Source organism: Cnephaeus nilssonii (assembly GCF_951640355.1).
Source record: "Cnephaeus nilssonii genome assembly, chromosome: 11".
Classification (NCBI taxonomy): Eukaryota; Metazoa; Chordata; class Mammalia; order Chiroptera; family Vespertilionidae; genus Cnephaeus; species Cnephaeus nilssonii.
The window spans coordinates 58312422-58334324 of record NC_137082.1 but is presented as its reverse complement, the minus strand read 5'-3'; the positions used below and the strand labels follow the sequence as shown (position 1 = coordinate 58334324).

The following is a 21903-nucleotide window of genomic DNA, read 5'->3' as shown; positions in this document are numbered from 1 at the left end:
GGTCTTTCATGGGGGAAGCAAATTGCTACTTGTTACTACCCAAGCACTTAATGAGCAGTACTCTCTGTGGGAGAAATATCTGGAAGTACAGCTAGAGAAGGGAAATGTACAATTTCTGGGAAATGTTCCATTTTGTGTTGACTGAGATAGTCTTCAGGTCCTTGTGATGCAAACCAATACACGTTGCACATGTTGCACACAGTCTCAGAGTGTGAGAGGCAGTACAGCCTTGTGTGAGGAGCGAAGGCTTCTGAGTTGACAGACATTGGTATGAATCCTGTTTCTAACATTTCTCTGTGTGACCTTGACCAAATCAAGTAACCTTTCTGCACCTCCATTGCTTCACCTGTAAAACAGAGATAATAATGGTGCCTATCTCATTAAATGATGCCTGGCACACAGTAGGTACCTAGTTAACTATAATGTCGTGTTGGTGGTTGTGGTATGTGGAAAGTGGCCCAGAATATGCCCACACCCTGATCCAGGAAATGACCAATGCTACCTTACATGGCAAATGTGGTTTTGCAGATGTGACTAAGGTAACAATTTTTGGATGGGGACATTTTCCTGGATTATCTGGTCAGGCACTGAAATTCATCACAAGTGTCCTTATAAAGGGGAGGCAGAGAGAGACTTGACCCCAGAAGAAGGCCATGTGACCATAGGAGCCGAGAGGTTTTCACTTGCCCTGGGCCCAGCTGGCAAAGTATGCCCATCATTCAAGAAGAGGCTGTGCTGCTGGCTTTGTGATGGAGAAAGGGAAGGAATGCATCTCTAGAGGTGGAAAAAGCAAGAACATGGATTCTCTGTAGAGCTTCCAGAGGGAGCTCAGCCCTGCCCAAACCTTGGTTCTAGCTCAGTGAGCTGATTTTGGACTTCTAGCCTCCAGAACTGTGAGAGAATAAATGAGTTATGTTTAGCCACTAAGTTTGATCATTTCATATGACAGCCATAGGAAGCTAATACTTTGGTGATACTTTGGGAAATGAAAGATGACTCTGGAAGAGACATGACAAAGGTTGACATGTTGGGCAGAGAAGCCCTGTAAGTGTTCCATGTGCACCCGAAGGCATGGTTGGAGGGATCACAATGTCAGTGTCATGGGTTAGAGGAAGTGCAGAAGGAGGAGGTGAAAGGGTGAAGCCATGTGTGGGGATTTTAGACAACAGAAGTGAGGTCTTGTGGAGAAGGGAGGTGATAAATAGTGGCTGAGGGTGGGATGTGACAGTGCAGGGTGGCTGAGCAGATGGTGAATGTTCTGTTCAGGAAAGACGGAGCAGTTAAGAAGAAAGGCTGGTTTGAGGAATTTCCCTGGGCAGCCAGGCTTGCTGAGAAAGGGAGGAAACATAGGTTTAGAAAATACGACCTGTGTCCCAGAAACAAAAGCAGCCATGTCTATTGCTTTCAGTGCCATATTACTGATTTTTAAAAAAAGACAATCCAATGAAAGGAATTCTGAAAAAGACCTGTTGTACTTTAGATCTAGTCAAGGAAACTGAGTGCCTTCAGCTTAATCTATTTCTAGCAGTACCCAGAGAGGCCTCCATCTGAAGGCAAGTTTGTTTCATTTCAACTCTCCATGTATTGTACGTAATTTGTACCTCATACAGAACACACAGTGCCATTTCACATGGCCATGCCTCCACATACACTATTTCCTCTCCCTCTTGCCCTGGTCCCAGCTGGCAAAGTATGCCCATCATTCAAGTAGCTAGTCAACATGACCTCTTTGGACCACCTTCCATGCTAATTGCACTGTCTGGTATGTGTTTTCTAGCAATTTCCACAGTTGATTGTAATCACACTGGGGTGTTTGTTACTCCCTCCTCCCCTCCCCCACTAATCTCACCTCTCCCTGCAATAGATAGAAAGATCCCTGAGTGCAAATGCAAGTCTACTGATATTTATATCTTCTGCTCCCACATTGCTTGGCATATAAGAAGCAAATAAAAGTGAATGGATGGTTGGATGAATTGATTTAATGATCAAATCCTGTGGGGAGAGTTATCATGGGATAAAAAATAATAATAAAGTTCATGAATCCTAGGTCAGTGTCCAAAGAAAAGTAGTCTTTCCATCCTGCTCTTCAAAAGCAAGAAATAATAAAAGGAAGAACTGTTTCATGCATGGAACAGGGATTAATTCCTTTATCATTTATTGTTTGGTTCAAACTGCAACTCATTATCTGAGCTAGAATTTAAAAACAACTTTTCTCCACGCCCAGATCTAATTTACCATCTCTTTTATGACATGATTTTTTTTTTACCAAGGCAGCCTACAAAAGGAGAATAACAAAATACTATGTTAAATGCACACTAATTTATTTTCAAGTATAATAAAACCACAGGTTGGTTTTTACCTATTGTATTGCACATTTGAGGGAAAATTTCCAAGGTTCATATTTTTTCTTTAAAAAGAGATACATATGCTCAATGCAATATTTATAAACAAATGGTACTATTATAGTTTCATTACAAATATAAATAGTAAGAGCAGCAGTAAAACACATCCCATTCACAATTGAAATAAAATTACTGTAAAACCTCGCTATAATGGACTAATTCGGGCTAGGGGTATCCGTTAAAGCTGAAAGTCCATTATATAATAAAGTAGGTTTTCCAACTGTGTATATTTTAAAAATTGACAAATTAGTTTACCTGTTTTTACTTATGTAAAACATTTAGACATGTTTGACTAATTAAAATTAAGTATGTATGAAAAGTTTAATTTCACAGAAAAGTTTTCTATATGTTATTACTATAAATTTAAATTTGTACTGAATAGGTCTAGTGAATGGGTGCATTCACCAGTCACCATGAGTAAACAAATGTACACGGCTGGGGCGTGGCTTAGCACACGTGGGAACATTGGCCAGCACCAGTTAAAACTGTTGCAAAAAGTCACACCCACCACAACAGAACCAATTACCCTGAGCCATGCCATGTGATCACATGCTAATCATTCACCAAACATTGTTTACAAGCGGTGATTCTTGGATTTCAATATGAAGATTTTAGTTGTACATATGTAATATTTCTTGGTGTCGGTGAAATTACTACAGGTTTTTTTCCCAACATATGGCTTATTTCGTAAAATTTTGTAAAAAAATAACAGTTACAAAAAATAACCTGTTAGTTTATTTATAAGAAAATCTTGGTTTAAAAGCATTTAAAAATTAACAGGGTGTTAATTTTCACATATGACATACAGACTAGAAATTTTGCCCATTAAATCCGAAGTCTGTTAAATCAAGGTCCACAAACTTGAGGGTTTACTATAATCATAGATATTGACCACATAGTCAAAATTCCTTTACAGAGCCACCTAGATTAGTGTTTGGTTAAACAACTGGGTACTCTAGCCTGGCCTATGGCCATCTAAACCAACCATTGCAGAGGGGAACTTGAGTGGCAGCCTCTGGGGTAGTGGTTGCGAGACTCCGGGGCAAACAGGGACGCTGCAGCGCTAATTGTTATAAAGGTTCCCTTCAGCTGCGTTCATTCTTCTAAGTTAGTTTGGGTCAAAGATCTAAGTGTAAATAGCAACTGTCTAACCAGCGGCCCAGGAGGCGCACAGTCCATCCCAGCAGAGTGAGCCTCTGCTGTGCTGACTTGGACCTGCTGCCTTAACACAGTGCCTGGCACGTCACTGTAATTGACAAGTTTTTAAGAGCGAGGAAATCAATTGTGAAATTTTTGCTTCTTGCTGACAAATGAACAGAAAAACCTACAGTCACCTGCAATGTAACATCACATGAAACAAATAGAAATTTCAGAAACCGATCGTTTAAGCCCTTCTACATTCTAAAAGACCAATATTTCCATAATGACCTGCCTTAATAAAACAAATATAGAGCTAACCTGAAAAAAATAAAGATTTACTCTAACATACTACTAATGTAACACCTATCACATTATTTTAAAACCAGTTGTTTACAAATCTGTCGCACCCAGCAATCTGTAGGCCACTTGAGGGAAGGGATGATGTCATTCATTTGGCAGAGACTGTGTCCTATTCATGCCTATGTTTCCAGTTACAAGGCGAGTCAAGTAAATAAAACAAAATAAAACTACTCACCAAATCTTTTTTTTTTATTTCTAAAGTTTTACATGTCTTCTTTTTCCCAGATTGACCCCCCCCCCGCCCCCCGACCACCACCACCCCATGCTAGCCATTCCCACCCCGGGCAAGCCCCCACTGCCCCAGTGTCTGTGTCCATTGGCTATGCTAATATGCATGCATACAAGTCCTTTGGTTGCTCTCTAACGCGCCTACCTCCCCTGCCATTTGTCTCTGGATCTATTTTTGTTCATCAAATTATGTTGATCATTATATCCCACATATGAATGAAACCATCTCACCAAATCTTTTACCACATAACCTGAGTTATAACTGACTTATTAATCAATTCAGGATTTAGGAACCTTTAACCCTGGATTTTCCTTCACTGGTGGTAGGGGAGAAACATGGCAGCAGGTCTGGAAGGGCCCCTGTACATGAAGGGGCTAGCGGGGTGTAGTATCGTGGAGGTGGGTTTGAATGGTGGACACATAACCAGCATCCAGAGGAGGGCATTCCAAGGTGGAAGAGGTTGGGAAATGCTCTATATTGTACTGCTCCCTTAAAGCGTTGCCATCCATATTAGCATCTAAAGATTCCAGATGTCTGAGTATATGGCTGAGTTTATCAGATTCAATTCCTTTTCTTCACATGTACATCTATTCACATCATGCTTTGACAAATGTCAATCACCTCATTTACAAATGAAGAAACTGATACCCAGAATGTAAATTGCAGTTAACATGGCTAATAAGGGCAGAATTCAACTAGAAATCAGATCTTTCTCTTGGACCTGTGTGCTCTCAGCTTTATCATATTGTAACTATCTATCCACTGAACTCAACAAAATAAAAACATGATTAATCTAGCCCTAGCTGGTTTGGCTCAGTGGATAGAGCATCAGCCTGGGGACTGAAGGATCCTGGGTTTGATTCTGGTCAAGGGCACATACCTGAGTTGCAGGCTCGATCCCCAGTAGGGGGTGTGCAGGAGGCAGCCAATCAATGATTCTCTCTCATCATTGAAGTTTCTCTCTCTCTCTCTCTCTCTCTCTCTCTCTCTCTCTCTCTCTCTCTCTCTCCCCCTCCCTCTCCCTTCCTCTCTGAAATCAATAAAAATAATTTTTTAAACATGATTAATCTGTATTAATAATTTTCACCAATTTGCAAAACCGTTTTGATCTCCCTGTATGGAGATGTAAAAGAATAAATTGGAGGTTGGTTTCTCGGTGGAAAGGAAGAACCATAACAAAACCCAGTCTTCAGGAATTTACACTTCGTGTCAAGCCTATGCTGTTGCTTATTTCACTCAAAGAATCTGTGTTCATGAAACATAGCACTAGAGGCATGAGAGTGGCATTGGCCTGTAAAATTAGGCATGTGTCACATGTTTTGCATTTTATATCATGAACCTAGACCATGCCAATCTTTCCCAGTAAAAACGGTAATGAGGTAAGAATGTCTTATTCAAGGTAATAAATGATTATCTCTGGGTCCAAAGAACCTTCTATCACCAAAAACTGACTGGAATTCTTCAGTATTCTCTCTCACACACACATGAACACAAATGCACACTTCATAGTCAATGTTTTCCATATTACATTTTAAACTACCCAACGACAGTAACTATTTTTTTCATTTGAGAAAAAAATTTTTTTGGCCTTTTTTTTCCTTTCTTTACCTTTTTGGTAATGAGTCAAAATGACCTGATTTGCATTCTTCAAATATTCATACTTCCTAGTAACAAGGCTGCCTTCTGCAAGTCATAGCCACCTCACTGCAGCAGAGTGATTAGGCACTTCACTTCCCACTCAAGTTTGCAATTGTTTGTGCAGAGTAAAAATTCTGAATTAATAGACAAACATTCAACTAAGTGCCCCTCATAACATCCTACTTGACAAAAAGGAATTACTTTCTTTTTCCCTGAGCTAGATTTGGATAACATCCAGAACCAAAGAAAACAAACTGTTTTGTGTCACAATGTCCAGAGGGAACATTTTTTTTCATAAGACATAATTTTTAAATCAGAAAAAAAATTAAGCGGCTTCCTAGCTTTTGTCCAAATCAGTCAAATGTCCCCGAAAATACTGGGAGAAGTCTGGAGCACAGAGCATACATTCTGGGGTAGGTAGGCCATTATGGGGTAGTCAGAGGCTGAAGGGGGGCATCTGAGTGCCCGCCCAACTGCTGAGGTAGAGGGCTAAGACTAGCTTTCTTCCTTGTACACCCATCAATCTGGCAACTCGGATTTCTTCTCTTCCACCCAAGATGTTGCTACATGTAAATTTTGACCTGATTTCCATTGTAATAAATATATGGGGCATAGAGGCAAAAGAAGCTCAGGAGCAATTGTCATCTGGGATTTTTTTCAGGTTGGCTTCCTGAACAAAAATCACTTAAGTAACAATTGATTTTTCTGCCCAGTTTTGCAGAAAGCATAATTTTCTTGAATTTTATGTGAAAGGAGAAGTACATTTATTCACTTTGTTTGGGTTTACAAGACAGCTTCCTTTTGTTCTGATGTTATGCAGACACCAAAAGGAGATATAAAAAAATGTCTGGGAGGCATTTGGGTATCATGAAATATTTAAATCAGCAGTTTCTAGCACATGTGGTCAATAGAAGTAGAGAGAAACTGAGGCATCTGATCTGATTGCCTTTGAAGAATTATCATAGCCTCGTGTAGGAGGATTCAATACGGATACAATTTTAATGTAAGGTACTTGAGTATGTAGATTTTCAAAAGATAGAGTACCTCAATGAAAAAAAAATTCTGTTATTGCATTAATTTAATTAACCATAAAAATTCACATTTTATTTCTTAAGAGGTTGATTATATAAAGAAAACATTGAGAGGCTAAATATATAAAAATAATATCTGCAATTTATTCAACTGATAAATTAGTAGAAAGATTTACTTATTAGGTGACTCATTGCAGCCCTCTTTGAGAAAGATAAAAATGTGATACTGAAGAGTGTCCCTCAGTGTACTGTTAATATGCTAGTTCCTCCATCTGTGATGCTAAAACGTAAAATGTGGTCTTAATGAAGCAGGAATTTGGTTTTGTTCAGTTCTGCATCTTCAATGTCTGAAGTGGGCCTGACACATGAAGATGAGCATTAAACATTTGCTAACTGAATGAATAGTCCCATATAACGAAGCATTTCATAGCTATTAGGAAGAAGGAGGTAGATCTATAAGCACTGACATGCAAAGACCAACATATACTAAAGTAAAAGTGTCAAGTGCTGAACAATATTTATGCTTTAATACGAGTTAGTTAAAAAAGAAAATGTGCTCATATATGGATATATAGATATACACACATATATATAGAGATGTATATATATATATATATGTACAATATATGCAATATCAGAAAGAAAATGTGAAAGTGATAAAATGGTAGTTACCTTCAGGAATTAAAAATTTGGAGACCCGGCAGCAGGAGACTTCTACTTTTAACTCTATACCATTTATAGTGTTTGTGGGGTTTTTTCCCATAATTAACATATATAACTTTTATTAAAAAATGAATTCTGTGGAAAACCCTCAAACCCATTTTTATTTTAAAAAGATTAAATCTGTGAGGGATCACAAGCATACTGCCAGAATGGGTCTGTTTTTGAGAATTTGTGTTGTCTCTATAGGATCTCAGTCTCCATCACTGGCAGGGAAAATGTAAGGGAGAAGTTATAGCTGGAAATTAGTGAATGTTGGGTAGGAGAATGAGAAAGTAGGATCTTTATTATTAAAGTATTTTTTTTCATTTTTTCAGCTTGGGCTAGAATCTTATGTTCAAGGAAAATGTACATGTAACTGAATGCAAAAAAAACCCATATGTTCTGAGTCAGTCGGCACCATTTATTTTCAATGAGATAAAACAGCTTATTTAAACTTTGAATTTTCCCATTGGGTTTAGACGATTCAGCTGTTTATCCAGCAGCACTCTGCTTAAAAATAGATGGAATGACATTTGTGGGTGCTTTAAAAAAATATCCTTTGGAGAAAGAAGCAGAACTCTAATGCCACATTTACCATCCATATTATGTAAGGAAGGCAAGTTTTATGCTGTGAGGGCTCAAATAAATTATTCTCCTTTCTAACCTATAACCTATAGCTCTTTGGAACCAATCACAATCATTGAATATAATATATATATAATTATATTATATATCCCAGCTGAGTTCTACTTTTTGGTGACTGTAATTAATTTAATGGAAACCTAAATGTGGTTGGAAAGAGTTTTTAATAATTGCACATGGAGAATTTTTTTCTTTTTTCACCCTTCTAATTATGTACTCTCCCCATAATTCTTTTGTCAACTATTTATTGAATGTGGCAAACACTGTGGCTGCAAAACTAAATATAGAGATAACTTTGAGTGTATTTTACCTGACTTTACATATATGTAATAATGTGTATACAAACCTGCCCCAAATAAGTGGTTAATAGTAGCCTTATACTAGCTGTCATACGATTCCACAGAGTCTAGGATAATAATTCAAATAGGTTAAGCTGAAAATATACTATCACCCAAATTTTCAAACTGAGTAGATATACAGAAGCACTACAGTCCAATGAAATATTAAAATCAGTGTTCCAATCTTGGGAGCATTGCTGAAGGCAAAAGATTATGACACCAGGAGAAAATGAAACCAAATGCATCACTTTCCCACCCAGAAAAATACACCTGTCTTAGAATCCTCCTGGTTGTATTTATTTAAAAAACACACTTTATGAGGAAATTGCATTTATTGGCTAATATGAAAAAGGAAATCAGGTCTGTGTAAGGGCAAAGGCATATGTCATCCTATGCAACGTGTTTATCCTCGGTTCTTTTAGAAGTTTTCTCTGAGTGCTCATAAAAGATAATGGGATTAGATTCTGTTTCTTCCTTCGTCAGGCATTCTCCTGACCCTGAATGCTGTCGCACAGATGGCAAGTGAATGGTGTTTGTCCACTGAGGAGGAATTGTACTCTTCACCCCTCCATTATGTGACTTGAATACCCACCTGGTTTACTTCACTCTGGGCTTGCACCTGCTCCTGCTGACCTGAAGCCATGGCAGTGAGTGGTCCGGTTAAGATGGAGAAAGAGTCCTCCATTACCCATTCTCCCACCTCTCCTCGGAATCTACCTCTCAGGGGTAGCCTAAGTGGCCCTCCCACTGGACACATTGCTTTATCACGACGGTATTTTCCTTTTCTTAGATTCTGTAAACGTTTTGAATGGTCCAGGAGCAAGGAGTTTGTGCTTTCTTTTGACTAGGCGGTATAGTTCAGAGCAGCCCTGGGCATTCTGTACAAGTGATAAATACTCATGATGAACAATGGAGCCGGCTCTGGAGGCCCTGGGGCTGGCTCTAGGAGAACTCAGAATGAGGGGGAAATAAATCAAGTTCTAACATAAAGGGCAAGATTTCGCCTCTCATTAGCTCCAACGGCTACATGTGGAAAAGCGTGTTAGTAAGATGGCACAGGGATTGTGTTGGGGAGCGGGGAGGCGGGGTGGAGACCTTCGTGTGGTCTAGGCTTTCAAGATGTGTTTTCCATCTTCTTTCCAGCCGGGGTGTTATGATATAACAATCCAAACATAAATTATTTTCTATCTTCTTTTCCTCTTATGATTAAACCTTCACTATCATGAGTTAGCTCTCCCTCCTCAATGAACTAGAGTGCTTCTTTCTTTTTACAAAAATGAAGCATTTAGACAAGGTGATATTTATGTACACTCTCTCTTATGACCCCTTTCAGCTTTGTTTGTATGTGAGTTTCAACTCAGGTGTGAACACATTAATTTTGTCAACAATGGGCATTAATCTTCTACTTTATACAAATGTATCATCTTTATAAACAAAACTTTCAAAAATACCAACAATTGTAACATCTTAGACGTACTTTATCATTGAGAAAGCAAAATAGCCCAGATTATCAAAGTCGTGTGCAGTGATGAATGCACCAAACGATTTTTTCTCTCTCCAAACCCTCATGGTAGTTTAGAAAAAAAGGAAAACATTTTTAACCAGTAGTACAATATTAGTGGATGACGTCCAATTTCTTAGAGATTTAAAATAACGTAGATTGGGGTGGAGCCAGGGAATTAAAACAATGTGGGGAGAGAGAGAAGGGAGAAATCGTGTTAGAATCATAGTCAACCCTCTGTGGTAAGAAAGCTTCAGTGAGTGGATTAAAAAAACTGAGTCTTGCTGGTGTTTTAGCCCAATAAAATGATTCTCCTATCACTAGCGCAGGGATTAAAGACAGTAATAAAATCTAGTAAAATATCACTAATCTCTTTGAGATAAGAAAATACTACAATGGTAGTTGTTCTTTTTTCAAGGCAATTTTTTATAGCAATTCATCCATTTTAATCACCCTGATCAGAGTCTTTGGGTGGTTAAGGACTATTTCACTGTGTGGTTTACAAACAAATATGACTAGAAATTCTCAGCAGTTGTAAAGCACAGTAGCTGGGCACGCTTGGGACCCATATTTGCCCCAGCAATGCCTGGTACTGTGCTGTGCACACACAGGAGGTCTTCACATTTTACATGTTCGCTGTATGAGGAAAGTGTAGGACCTCACTCCTTCCCTCCGCCACCGATCACCCTATCTGGTAGCAAGCAGCAACTTCTTCTGAGTAACGAGTAAGCTCTTAGAGCCAGGTTGTTAACTATGTAATTCTAAATTTTCTAAATACTTCCAATGGAAGTGGATGAAGATGAAATAGTTTATACCTTGTTCTGAGACTTGGACAACCTAAGTAGGCCTTTGAGTTGCTTGCTTGTGGGCAGATGCTCTAAACATTTAGTCACTTGATCATTTGTGGGCGATGTGCTTAATTCATATACAGCAAACACTCAGTTTTGCAGACCTCAATTTAACAGACTTCGAATATAGAGGACAACATTTCCAGTCCGTATGTCATATGTGAAAAGTAATGCCCAGTTAACTTTCAAATGCTTCTAACCAAGATGTGCTTATAATTAAATTCACAGGTTATTTTTTTTGTTATTAATTCACTGTTATTTTTTAACAAATTTTAGGGAATAGACCGTATGTTGGGAAAAACAATAGTAATTTCACTGACATATCTACAACTATAGTCTACATATTTAAATCCAAGAGTCACTGCTGGTAAACAATGTTCGGCAAATGATTAGCATGTGATCACAGCGTATGGAGTTCAGTAATTAGTTCTGCTACCTCATGGAGTGACTTTCTGCGGCAGTTTTAGCATCTGCTGGCCCATGTTCCCTTGTATGTTAAGCCACGCCCCAGCCGTGTGCCTTTGTTCACTTGCTGGGACTAGTGAATGTATGAATTTACTAGACATATTCAGTATAAATTTAAAATTACTGTGATACATGTAGAAAACTTTTCTGTGAAATTGAAATGTTCATATATACTTAATTTTAATTACACAAATGTGTCTACATAAGTAAAAACAGGTAAACTAGCTAATTTGTCAATTTCTTTAACATACACATTCGGGAAAACCTACTTTATTATAGAACAGACTTTTGGCTTTAACAGACACCTCCTTACCCAAGTTAGTTCCTTATATCCAGGTTTTATTGTAGTTGACTCTAAATAAAGGAGGTTACCCTAGATAATGGGGGTGGGCCTCGTCCAATCAGTTGGAAGGCCTAAGAGCAAACCTTATGCTTTCCCTGAAGAAATTCTGCTTCAAGAATATTTTCAACTTCAGTTCCTGCCTGAGTTTTCAACCTACCAGCCTGCCCCACAGATTTCATAACTGCCACCCGCCACAATCATGTGACCCAGCTCTTTAAAACAAATCTCTGCTTTTTCTGTTTTGCTCTGAGAACCTTCACTGACCCACCATCACTTACACACAGACCTTTTGGAGATCCCCCCAAGTGCACTCATCTTCCTCACCCCAGGTTGAAGAGCCTGGGAACTATTGCATCATGCCTCATGGTTCAGCTTTATTATGAGTTAAACTAGAGGCCCAATGCACGAAATTCATGCATGGGTAGGGTCCTTAGGTCTGGCCGGCAATCAGGGCCTATCTGTGGGGCGACCAGCGGGGTGATGGGGACCCCCGCTAGACCTGCCTTGGCTGGCCTGGGGCCTGTGGGCTGGGGGCAGTTCCTGCATTGAGCGTCTGCCGCCTGGTGGTCAGTGCACATCATAGCGACCGGTCGTTCCACCGTTTGGTCAATTTACATATTAGGCTTTTTTTATATAGGATAAGCTATAGGAGTTTGCCCCACATGAAAATTTAAGCATCACTTAGGACATGACTTCTTCAAGAAAATCATCTGAATTCCGAAGAACAAGTTTTTATCTAATATGCATATACTGTATATGTATACTTTTATATCTTCTTTATCTTCATAGTAAACTAAGTACCTGAAGTATGTGTTACTGTCCTCATTAGATGTTTGAGAACACTAATGTCAAAAGATGTTAAGGTAACTGGTCCAAAATCACATATCTCATAAGAAATTTAGATTTGGACCCAGATTTACCTGATTCCAAACCCTATGCTATGTTCATTGCACCAAGCTCCTTCCATGTAGGTGAAAACCTACAGCAGTAAGAATTACATGGTGGAAAATATTCCACTTTCTTCTGTGCCACTTCCTTAGGTGCTGTATGGAAAAGGATATTTATTGAGGACTTATGTGCCAAGCTCTTGTTTTAAAGATGTCTTAAGTGAAATGTTTAGAATTAATTATACCTCATTTCAATAGCTGGACTTTTCAAAATTCTGAGACATGCTATTACTCGTGATTTTTGTTCCAGACCATCTATTTTAGTTGTTGGATATTTAATTGTTTCCCCTGTTCCTAAATGATAGATGTTTCATGTTGACATTCAATACCTTATTAAGTAGAATAAAAGACATAATTGTTCTAAGGTGAATAAAAGTTTTTTTTAATTAGCGAGTTAGTTATGTTTTTAAAAAATATTTTGAACCCTATCACCCCTGCCCCCCAAGGCTGATATCCAAGACATGCAATGAATTCAACATTGGTTAGTACTAACCCTCCTAATGGAACCACTCTATCTGATCAGCATCTCTCATTCTGGCCAGAGTGTTCTCTGACTCTAGGCTACAGGCGCACATTCAGAAAGACACTTCCATCTGTCCTCAGGCTGAACATAGAGCGCTCTTAAGAAATATTCTTCTATACAAATACAATCAGTAAAAGTAATGGTAGCTCAATTGAAGAAGTATTACTTTATGATCTCAAAGCTATTCATTCAACAAGAGCACATTAAGCATTTACTTTACAGAAGGTACTTTGGGAGAAACGAAGATGAATAATGTTGTCTCTGACTAATAATGAATGTGGCAGCGCTCTGTGCTGGATGTTCTAAAGACAGTGCTTTACAAACCAATGGTTGCAATCAATTAGCAATTAGTGAAATCAATCCATTGGGTCTGAACAACATTATTTTTAATTAGGTAGATTATAATAGAGAAAATGGAAAAGACGATAGAGTGCATGCATGCAGAGAGGTTAAGTATGTCTTTCTTTCAGTTGCATATGTGCATAGACTGGTTTCCAAAGTAAGATGTATTTCTTACTGTGAACTGTAGTCAAAAACTGTTTAAGCGCTATCACTCTAGAGAGAGAGAGAAAGATGAAAACAAAAGCCTTGATTTCAAGAAGTTTGCATCTTGCTGGGAAGATAAAGCTAATTCATGAACAGCAGAACCCTTTGTATAAAGCAACTAATGACTAAGGGATAAAAGCAATGTTGCTAATTTAATGTCCCAGTGGGATTAAGGCCTGGGAAAAATCACTGTGATAATGTATTACTCCTTCCTCCTTGAAAAGCTTTCTTCACTCAGCTTCTGGGGCAACACACCTCGTTGATCCTTCTCAGCCTGGTAACTGGTTCCTTCTTACCTGCCCATCTTCTGAGGCTGGATCAATGCCAAATGGGCACAGCTCTTGGGCCAGTTCTCTTTCTTCTGACACTCATTTCTCAGGTCACCTCATTCATTCTCAGAGCTGTGAATGCCATGTGAAGGCCCTCATTTCTTTTTCCAGCCCAGATTGCCTGAACTCCCAGACTTGTATATTCAGGTCCCTATTCAACTTCTCTACTTAGATGTCTCATGGGCATCTCAAACTTAATATGTGCCAAACTGAACTCCTAGTCCTTGTCCCCCAGGCTGAGCTTCCCTTAGGCCTCCTCATCTCAGCTAATGGGAATGCAATCTTTCCTGTTGATCAGACCAGAAACCTCAAAGTTATCCTTGACCCCTTTCTTTCTCTCAAGCCCATGTTCAAATCATCATTAACAAACATTTGGCCCTATCTTCTCTTGACCCCCATGCTAGCACCACTCCTCACCCTCAACTCTATTCTGGATTATCTCCTGAGCCTCCAAAATCTCCCTCCAATTCCACCCTTACTCTAGTCATTCTCAATTCAGCAACCTAAGTACTCCTTTTAGAGTAGTAGAATGTGTGACGTCTCTCATCAAACCTCAGATCTATTCCCATTTCACCCTGAGTAAGAGCCACAGTCCTTACAATGGCCTGCAAGGCCCATGTGATCTGGATCCCATACCAGTCATTACTCTGTGCTCACCTTCCTTCTCTTCTCACTCCACTCCACCCACCTGGCTTCTGCCTGTTAGCAATGCAGGCCCGTCTCCCCTGGGGACCTTCTCATCAACTCTTCTTTCTACCTCGAGCACTCTCCCTATGATCTCAGGGCTAACTCCCTCCACCACCCACTGTTCAATCTTTACTCACTGAGGTCTTCACTGACCATGCTCTCTAACCTTGCATGTCCCACACCCTCCCTTCTCCACATACACACTCTGCTTTCTTTTCCTCCATGGCACATATCATCATCTAACATACATGTTACTCATTTTATTAATGCCTGTCGTCCTCATTCCCCGGGAAGGCAGATTTTTTCTGTTTATACATTGCTATATTCTTAGTATCTAAAGCAGCACCTACTTCACAATAATATACTTTTAAAATATTTTGAAAAAGTCATAAAACAAATGGTAGTTTAACTCCAGCTTAACCACTAAGTGAAGGAAGAGAATACCACAATGAAGTTTTGTCTAAGAAACCTTACCTCAACCCCTACAGTGAACATGCCAGTTGGGACATTTCCTTTCAATGGGGCTTAAGCTAATTTGGAAATATGGGCCCAAAGAGCTATAGAGTATATCACACTCCCCTCCGCACATGCTGGTGTGACAACTCCTGTTAGTTCTACTTGTCATGCTGCCTAACAGTGGGTTGGAACATAGGCTCAAAGTACAAACCTCGAGAGACAACTTCCTAGTGTGGTGGTTATTAAAATGGAATTGTGTACTACCCGTGTGCATAAAAGGACACCCTAAATAGTATTACGTTCTTCCCAGATATCAAGGTCTAGATTCACATAATTTGAAAGATGATGGTTTTATTGTATTAGATTGACTAAGATTCATGAAGAATAGATTCTATTTTGGCCCATTTGAATGTACTATCCTTTTAGGAATTGTGAACGTAACTTGGACTAAAAGCCCAAACAGCACCAAGATTGAGTAGTGATGAGGAAAAGCAGGAAATTTTGAGTTTTATCTCTTCTTAAATATGTTATCTTTTTCTTTATAGATGCCAAATAGCTAAGTTAATGATTCGCTGAATTTGTAGTAATAATTTATAGCCTCATTTGAGAAACTTAGTATCCCAAAATCAAGCAATGATAGAGAAACTAAAGAAAAATATTTGCTGAAATTTATTTTAAAATTCATAATTTTGGAATTAATTATTAATACTGGAGATCTGGCATGATATTTTATAGACTGTAAACTAGCTGTACTGTTTGTTCATAATAAGGTTATCATACTTTACTAGTATGTTCAAAGGGAAATGATTCATACTCATAAGCATTTAACAAGTAGTGGGGTCTCACTCTTGCTGAGAAAGTTGTAAGATTTTGGCCTGAAGTTTAGTTTTATGAATGATAGTTCTACATCTGGGTTTCCACTGACCCCAGGAGGAAGATCACTAACCTTCTACCACATCTGTGCTTCTGAACACCAGACACAGAATTCTAGTTTGCCTCGGGGAATGTGCCTCAGAGAATGCGGTAGACAGACACCACACTGGTGACTACTGTAATGGAAAAACAGCCACTGCAAGCCAACAGACAGGCCTCTGAAATGCCAGAAAGACATGTTAAAAATGAACAGCTTCATTAAAAACTAAGAAAGGGCTCTAAATTAACATATCTCCTATGTAGTCAGTAAAAAATATATAAGATATTCACCATAGACCTAAGTCTCTGTTGTTTTTATCTTGAAATCTTTCAGGATTTTTGTGTTCTTCCTGATATTTCACTAAAACTTACAGCCAACTGTGACTGCTGGGTGACGGGTGTTGTGTGGACATTTTTTAAAGTCTTTTGGTTCTTCCAAGCATCTTAACCTTCATTACTTATTACAAATTTCAAAATGTTATATAGTATTGTTATGTCCCAGCAACCTCACTCCTGAGCTTTATGTTTAATGAAAAATCATTGTTACTAAACTTTGAAACTTATACACAGCAACCTGTGCATAAGTTTCAGGAAAAGAGAACAGAAATTGAGTGAGGCAAACCTGCCTTTCAATTCTATGGTTTTACTAGCTTTAAAATTTGGTGTAAATTATTTAATAAGCACTAAGTCTCAATGTTCTCACCTTTGCAATGGAATTAATAACAACATAGGGTTCTGGTATTCTGTGACATAATGTTTATGCATTAGGGATTATACACGGATACCAGCAACCCTATTGATACACGAAGTGAGAGAAAATATCTTTGTCCCAGCATTCCGAGGTCCAGAGGCACTTGCTGATTGAACAGGCTTGGGTCACAGGCTCAGCCCTAAACTGAGCAGTGGAGTTGTGGATGCGATGTGCTGATTGGCTGAGCCCAACTCCTGTGTTACTCCTGAAATACCTGGGCCTTGAGTGGTGGGGAAAAAGTTCCCCCAAAGCAAAATCACAGGGATGTGACTACAAGAACCAGAAGTGGGAGTGGGATAGCACAACCCACAGATGCCCACTACCATCAAAATACCTGGTGGGCGATGAATAAAATTCACTTCCCTTCCTGTCCCCACATGATACCCGAGTGCAGTATCTTAGTTACTATTTCTTGATGTGGTATCACAAGGACATCTTCCCAACACTAGTGCCCCCTTTGATGTGAGCCATCACCTCAGCAGCATTTTCTACAGCCCGAAGGCCCATGGATTCCCTCCCCTCTGAGGCTCACATGCCTTGCTCCTCTGCGTTGCGCCTGCAGTGCCACTTCCCAATGGCATCCATGCACTTCACACACATACAGTCAACTCCCAAGGAACGGCGCTACCACCAGGGAAGAGGGTTTCTAAGAACAAACTACAAACACAGTAGGTCATTCATAGGGACTAAAATTTAGTGCTCAACTCAGCTTGACTTGCTTTGAAACCGATTTTACTCTTTTTCTTCATCCATCCCCCAGAATTGCCAAATCCACTTAAAACTTATAAACCTCTTTGCGACTGTTTTATAAAATGCTTTAAGTGTTTACCTGGCACCTACTACGGTTCTGGATACCTCGAAGACACCTATAAACGTCTGTGGGTGAGAGTAATTCCATAGGATCAGAGTGAACAGATCACCATTGCAGAGCACTATTTACAAAGTTCTGTTAAATAGCATTTAAACATATTGTTTGGAGGGAGATGTGGCAAAGGGCATATGTCCTATTTTAAAAGAGGTGGGTATTTATTCTTGTCCTTGAAAGGTCATTTTCGAGCAATCTGACGCAATTTAAGATTTACCCCAGCTTCGGACTTCAAGGGGAGTTAGAAAGGGCGGTTACCAGGGAAATCCTGATCGGAAACACCAATCTGCACGTTGCCTAATTGTAATTTTCCTATTCTTGCTCTTTTTTTTTTTCTGCTTTTGCTATGAGAAGAGTAAGCTAAAAAGGCTACAGGGACATTTTTGCCAAGTCGCATTTGTCAAGTTGAAAGCTGTGTGGAGCAGAAAAGCAGTTCTCCCTGCTGCAAAGAAGATGCAAAGGAGCCGAGTGAGTAGGGAATCTGAGAGCTCACTAAAAGTGCTTAGAAGGCCCATACATTAAAGCCATTTCTGAGAAAAGTGGTAGGCAGGAACTGGAATTCAGGGCGAAGGCTCTAACGAATGCTGAAAAACCGGGGGTGCTTGGAGGCCCCAAAGCCACCCTTGAAAGGTGTGGCTCTCCTGTAAGTTTTCTGATTCCCCCCAAACTGTCCATTTGTGTTTAAACAGTAACTGATAAGACCTTCAGTAAGTATGCCACAAAACGGTGACATGGCAAACACTGTTTTACTTCATAATTATTGTAAACATTTATTATTTTAAACCCTTTATCAGTGCTAGAAAGTAAGTGACAAGATCATATTTATGCTTATTTTATTAATTGAATTTTATTTAAAAAAAAAAAACAGTGCAGGTGAGTGGTGCACTCCCTTCTTTTAGTTTATTTTTTCATTCACTCAGTCAACATACATTCATCAGAGGCAGGGTAACATTACTTAAAACTTTGTGGCTGGCAAATGAGGACTCCTACTCATTATTATGACCTTGGGCAAGTCATTTTAGCTTTCCGAGTCTCAGTTTTACAAGCACTAATGCCTATTTCATAGGGCTGCTGGAAGAATTAAAATCAAGTGACATAAGTACCAGTTCCAGCCCTTTGAGGTTATTCCATAAATATCCGGTCCCTGCCTCTCCTTTCATGAATACAGTTTTTCCTCCTCAGCGTTACCCTTCCCCAAGTTCAGGAAAGGCCTGGTAGGTTGACTCCCCTTGGCCCTAGCCAAGCACCTTCATGGATCTGGTTGCTTTCATTGACATACTCTGTGCTTGGGGAGAAACCAACAGCTGCTGAGGGGTAGTCTTGCCAATATGAACCTATAACTGACTTTCACCAATTCAGTCACTGCTCTTCCCTGCTATGTTGCCTTTATTTCTACTTAATCAATCAAATGCCTGTGTCCTTTCTCTCAGCCCCTTTGATTCCTGATGAACTAGAACTTTGCTTTAAATCCCACCCCAGTCTTAGGGTGATCAGTTTTCTTCCCAATTCCCTACACTGGGGAGCTTCTCACAGAATGGCACTGGCCTCCCTGGTATTTGTCAGGACATACGTTCCATTTCAGCTGTCCCGGCGTTCTAAGTGTCTTCATTCCTTTTGTGGCTCTCAGATTTCCCAAAATCTCACGCATTTTCATTACTCCAGACCTCACCATCCAACTTCCCATCCTGAGATAATCCAATCTCCAGAAGTCACTCACACACGGCTCATCCCCCAGCCACCGTTTCTCAGACCATCATCAGCACAGAATGTCTGACTCTTATCTACATCCAGTTACACTTTATGCCTGCAGCCCAAAGCGGGACTCAAACCATGTGTGCTTTGAAGGAGCCTTTTAAAGGCAAGTCTTCCCATGTCTGAAATAGTATTTCTCATAAGTTTTTATTTCAGAGCATGTAATTCTTATTTATTTTATTGTTTGTTTTTTCCTCCAGAAAGACCTTTAAACACTAAATAGTTGTTTTCTTATCTGAAATGTGTTCTTTAGATGATCATAAAATAATAGTTATTACAAGATAGCTAAGATCTGAATATGGGTGAGAAACCCCTGGAATGTGTACAGCAGACCCAGCTTGGGCACAGTGCCACCTGGACTAACTCCTAACCTCTCTGGACCTCACTTTCTTTACTTGACAAGCTGAAATTATAACACTTACTCTTCTTATCTTTCAAGGTAGTTAGAAGAATCATGAAACATTATGTTGCATTTATATTTTAATGTTTTTTTGCAAAAGCATGCTATAGGTTAATGCTAATTATTACTATTAATTAAGAATAGGAACATTAAGTTTATAATTACCATCCCAGAATATGTCCATTTCTTGTTCTTATTTTTGCACATATTCTTTAAAGGGGTGTTTAATTGATTCTAATATCCTTTTTTAACATTTTAGCATCTTTTCTAAAAAATTGATTTGAGAGAGAGAGAAACCTGAAACTTGGGTATGTGCCCTGACCGGGAATCGAACCCACCACCTTTTGGTGTACAGAATGATGCTTCAACCAACTGAGCCACACCAGCCAGAGCAACATTTTAGCATCTTTGACATTGGAATGTATCGTACAACCTATGGCATATCAGAAATTAATTGGTGACATTCATTTCTCTCTTAGTGGTACAAAAATATTGTGGGGTTTGCATTGGTAGCTTAGAGTCAGTAAAATGTGGTATTTGGAGCGTAGAGGAAAGTTAAGGAAGGGTAAAAGTACTTTGTCTATCTAAATGAAAACTTTATTAAGCAAGTGGCAATAGGACCACCCCACCCCCAAAAAAATCAGCAAAGTGTTTGAAGCATTCAGATACAAGGTATTGCCTTGAATTATATCATCTTTTAAGGTTCCCTATGGGAAATATATTTTAAGGACCACCAGCTTGTTATAGCTTAGGCTCACAGGTCTCCTAGAACTAGTGTGATCCTGATTCAACTAAGTTTGGGGAAGCCTAAGGGGGGGAAATATGGCTGCTCCAGAAGAGAGTCCACTTCCAAAGGTCTTAGAAGAAAGATAAATACATTTTTGTGCCTGTGGGACAAGTTGGAAGGACCAATTTTTACTATAAAAGATAGATATATAGATGAAATGTTTATATTTATAATATTTATAATTTTCTTATATGTAAAATTTTTCTATTTTTACATAGGGTTACATATATTCTATTTACATTTATATTCTCATGCTAGAATATCTTCTTTAATGATTAGAAGTTTGTCAGTTAAAATGCCACTGCTTTTTAACTCACAAGGCGGTACAGCTGGCCATACTTAACATGTAGACATGAAGCGACAGATTTCTAATCTTTATTCTCAGCTTTGTATGGTGCTTTGAAGTTAACAACTATATTCACACACATTATCCATATTCATTAAACATCTGTTATCATCCCCATTTTACAGATGGAAAGACTGAATCAAAGAGATGAAGTGACTTATCCAAGGTCAAATGCAGTGGTGAAAGCAAAGCTGGTGTTGGAATTCATTCAGTGTCACGTGATCTGTTTCTGGCACTGTACTAGGCCCTAGAAAGAGCAGGATAAACAGCAAGAAGCTTGCCCCCTTTACTTTTTCCAGCCTCTTCCTCCCGACCTCTGAGACTAAGAGCTGCCCAGAATACAACTGTCATGAAGCCCAGAGTCTCTCTGCCCCAGGTGTTGGCCTTGACAGTCCTCATACCTATGGAATGCATAGGTCTCAGCTCTAGGTTTCTAAAAAATACAAAAACCAAAGTAGTTCCCATGGAGGTTTCTTCTTCCCAAGGCTTCTGCCTTGTGAACCAGAAGAAGGCATTTGAGATCTGATCACCTGGAAGCCAGGCAAGCTAAGTGGCCCACGGAAGCAGGTTCCCCCTTAGTCCCGCAGGATAGAGATGAGTCCCAGGGCAAAGAGCTGTGCAGTACTTCCTGATGGGGACTTTCCCTTAAAAATGATGGGAGTAGACAATACATTAGGAATTCAAGTATCTGATTACTATATTTCAATTATTTCTGCCCCTCCATTACCAGAGAAAATCAAACACGGCATCAGACCTCTTGGAAAGCCAATGTCATCCGTCATCAGGGAGCATCTGGATGCTCGGTGCAATGCTGCGTGCTGGGAGTCATGCACAACTCCCATAACACAGGCCTTCCCTGAGCACTTCCTGTGTGCCTATGGGCATTACCTCATGTAATCCACAAATAACTCTGTGGAGGGGAGAATGAACCAGGAAATTGAGACATAGAGGACTTAATTAACT

General features: G+C 39.4%; 1 protein-coding gene across 19 annotated transcripts in view; it reads left to right on the top strand.

Moving 5' to 3' along the window:
- The window catches only part of DLGAP1 (DLG associated protein 1), a gene marked incomplete at both ends in the record, with an annotated part of 241746 nt that overhangs the window by 38512 nt on the left and 181331 nt on the right, over positions 1–21903 (top strand). For 5 of the 19 annotated variants that reach the window (XM_079785222.1, XM_079785223.1, XM_079785212.1 and 2 more), the window contains one exon: positions 18010–18123. The exons of the other annotated variants lie outside the window; for them this stretch is intronic. In XM_079785222.1, coding sequence (XP_079641348.1) covers positions 18010–18123 — 114 coding nt within the window. The remainder of the gene's footprint in view (positions 1–18009; positions 18124–21903) is intronic. 19 annotated transcript variants of the gene reach the window in all.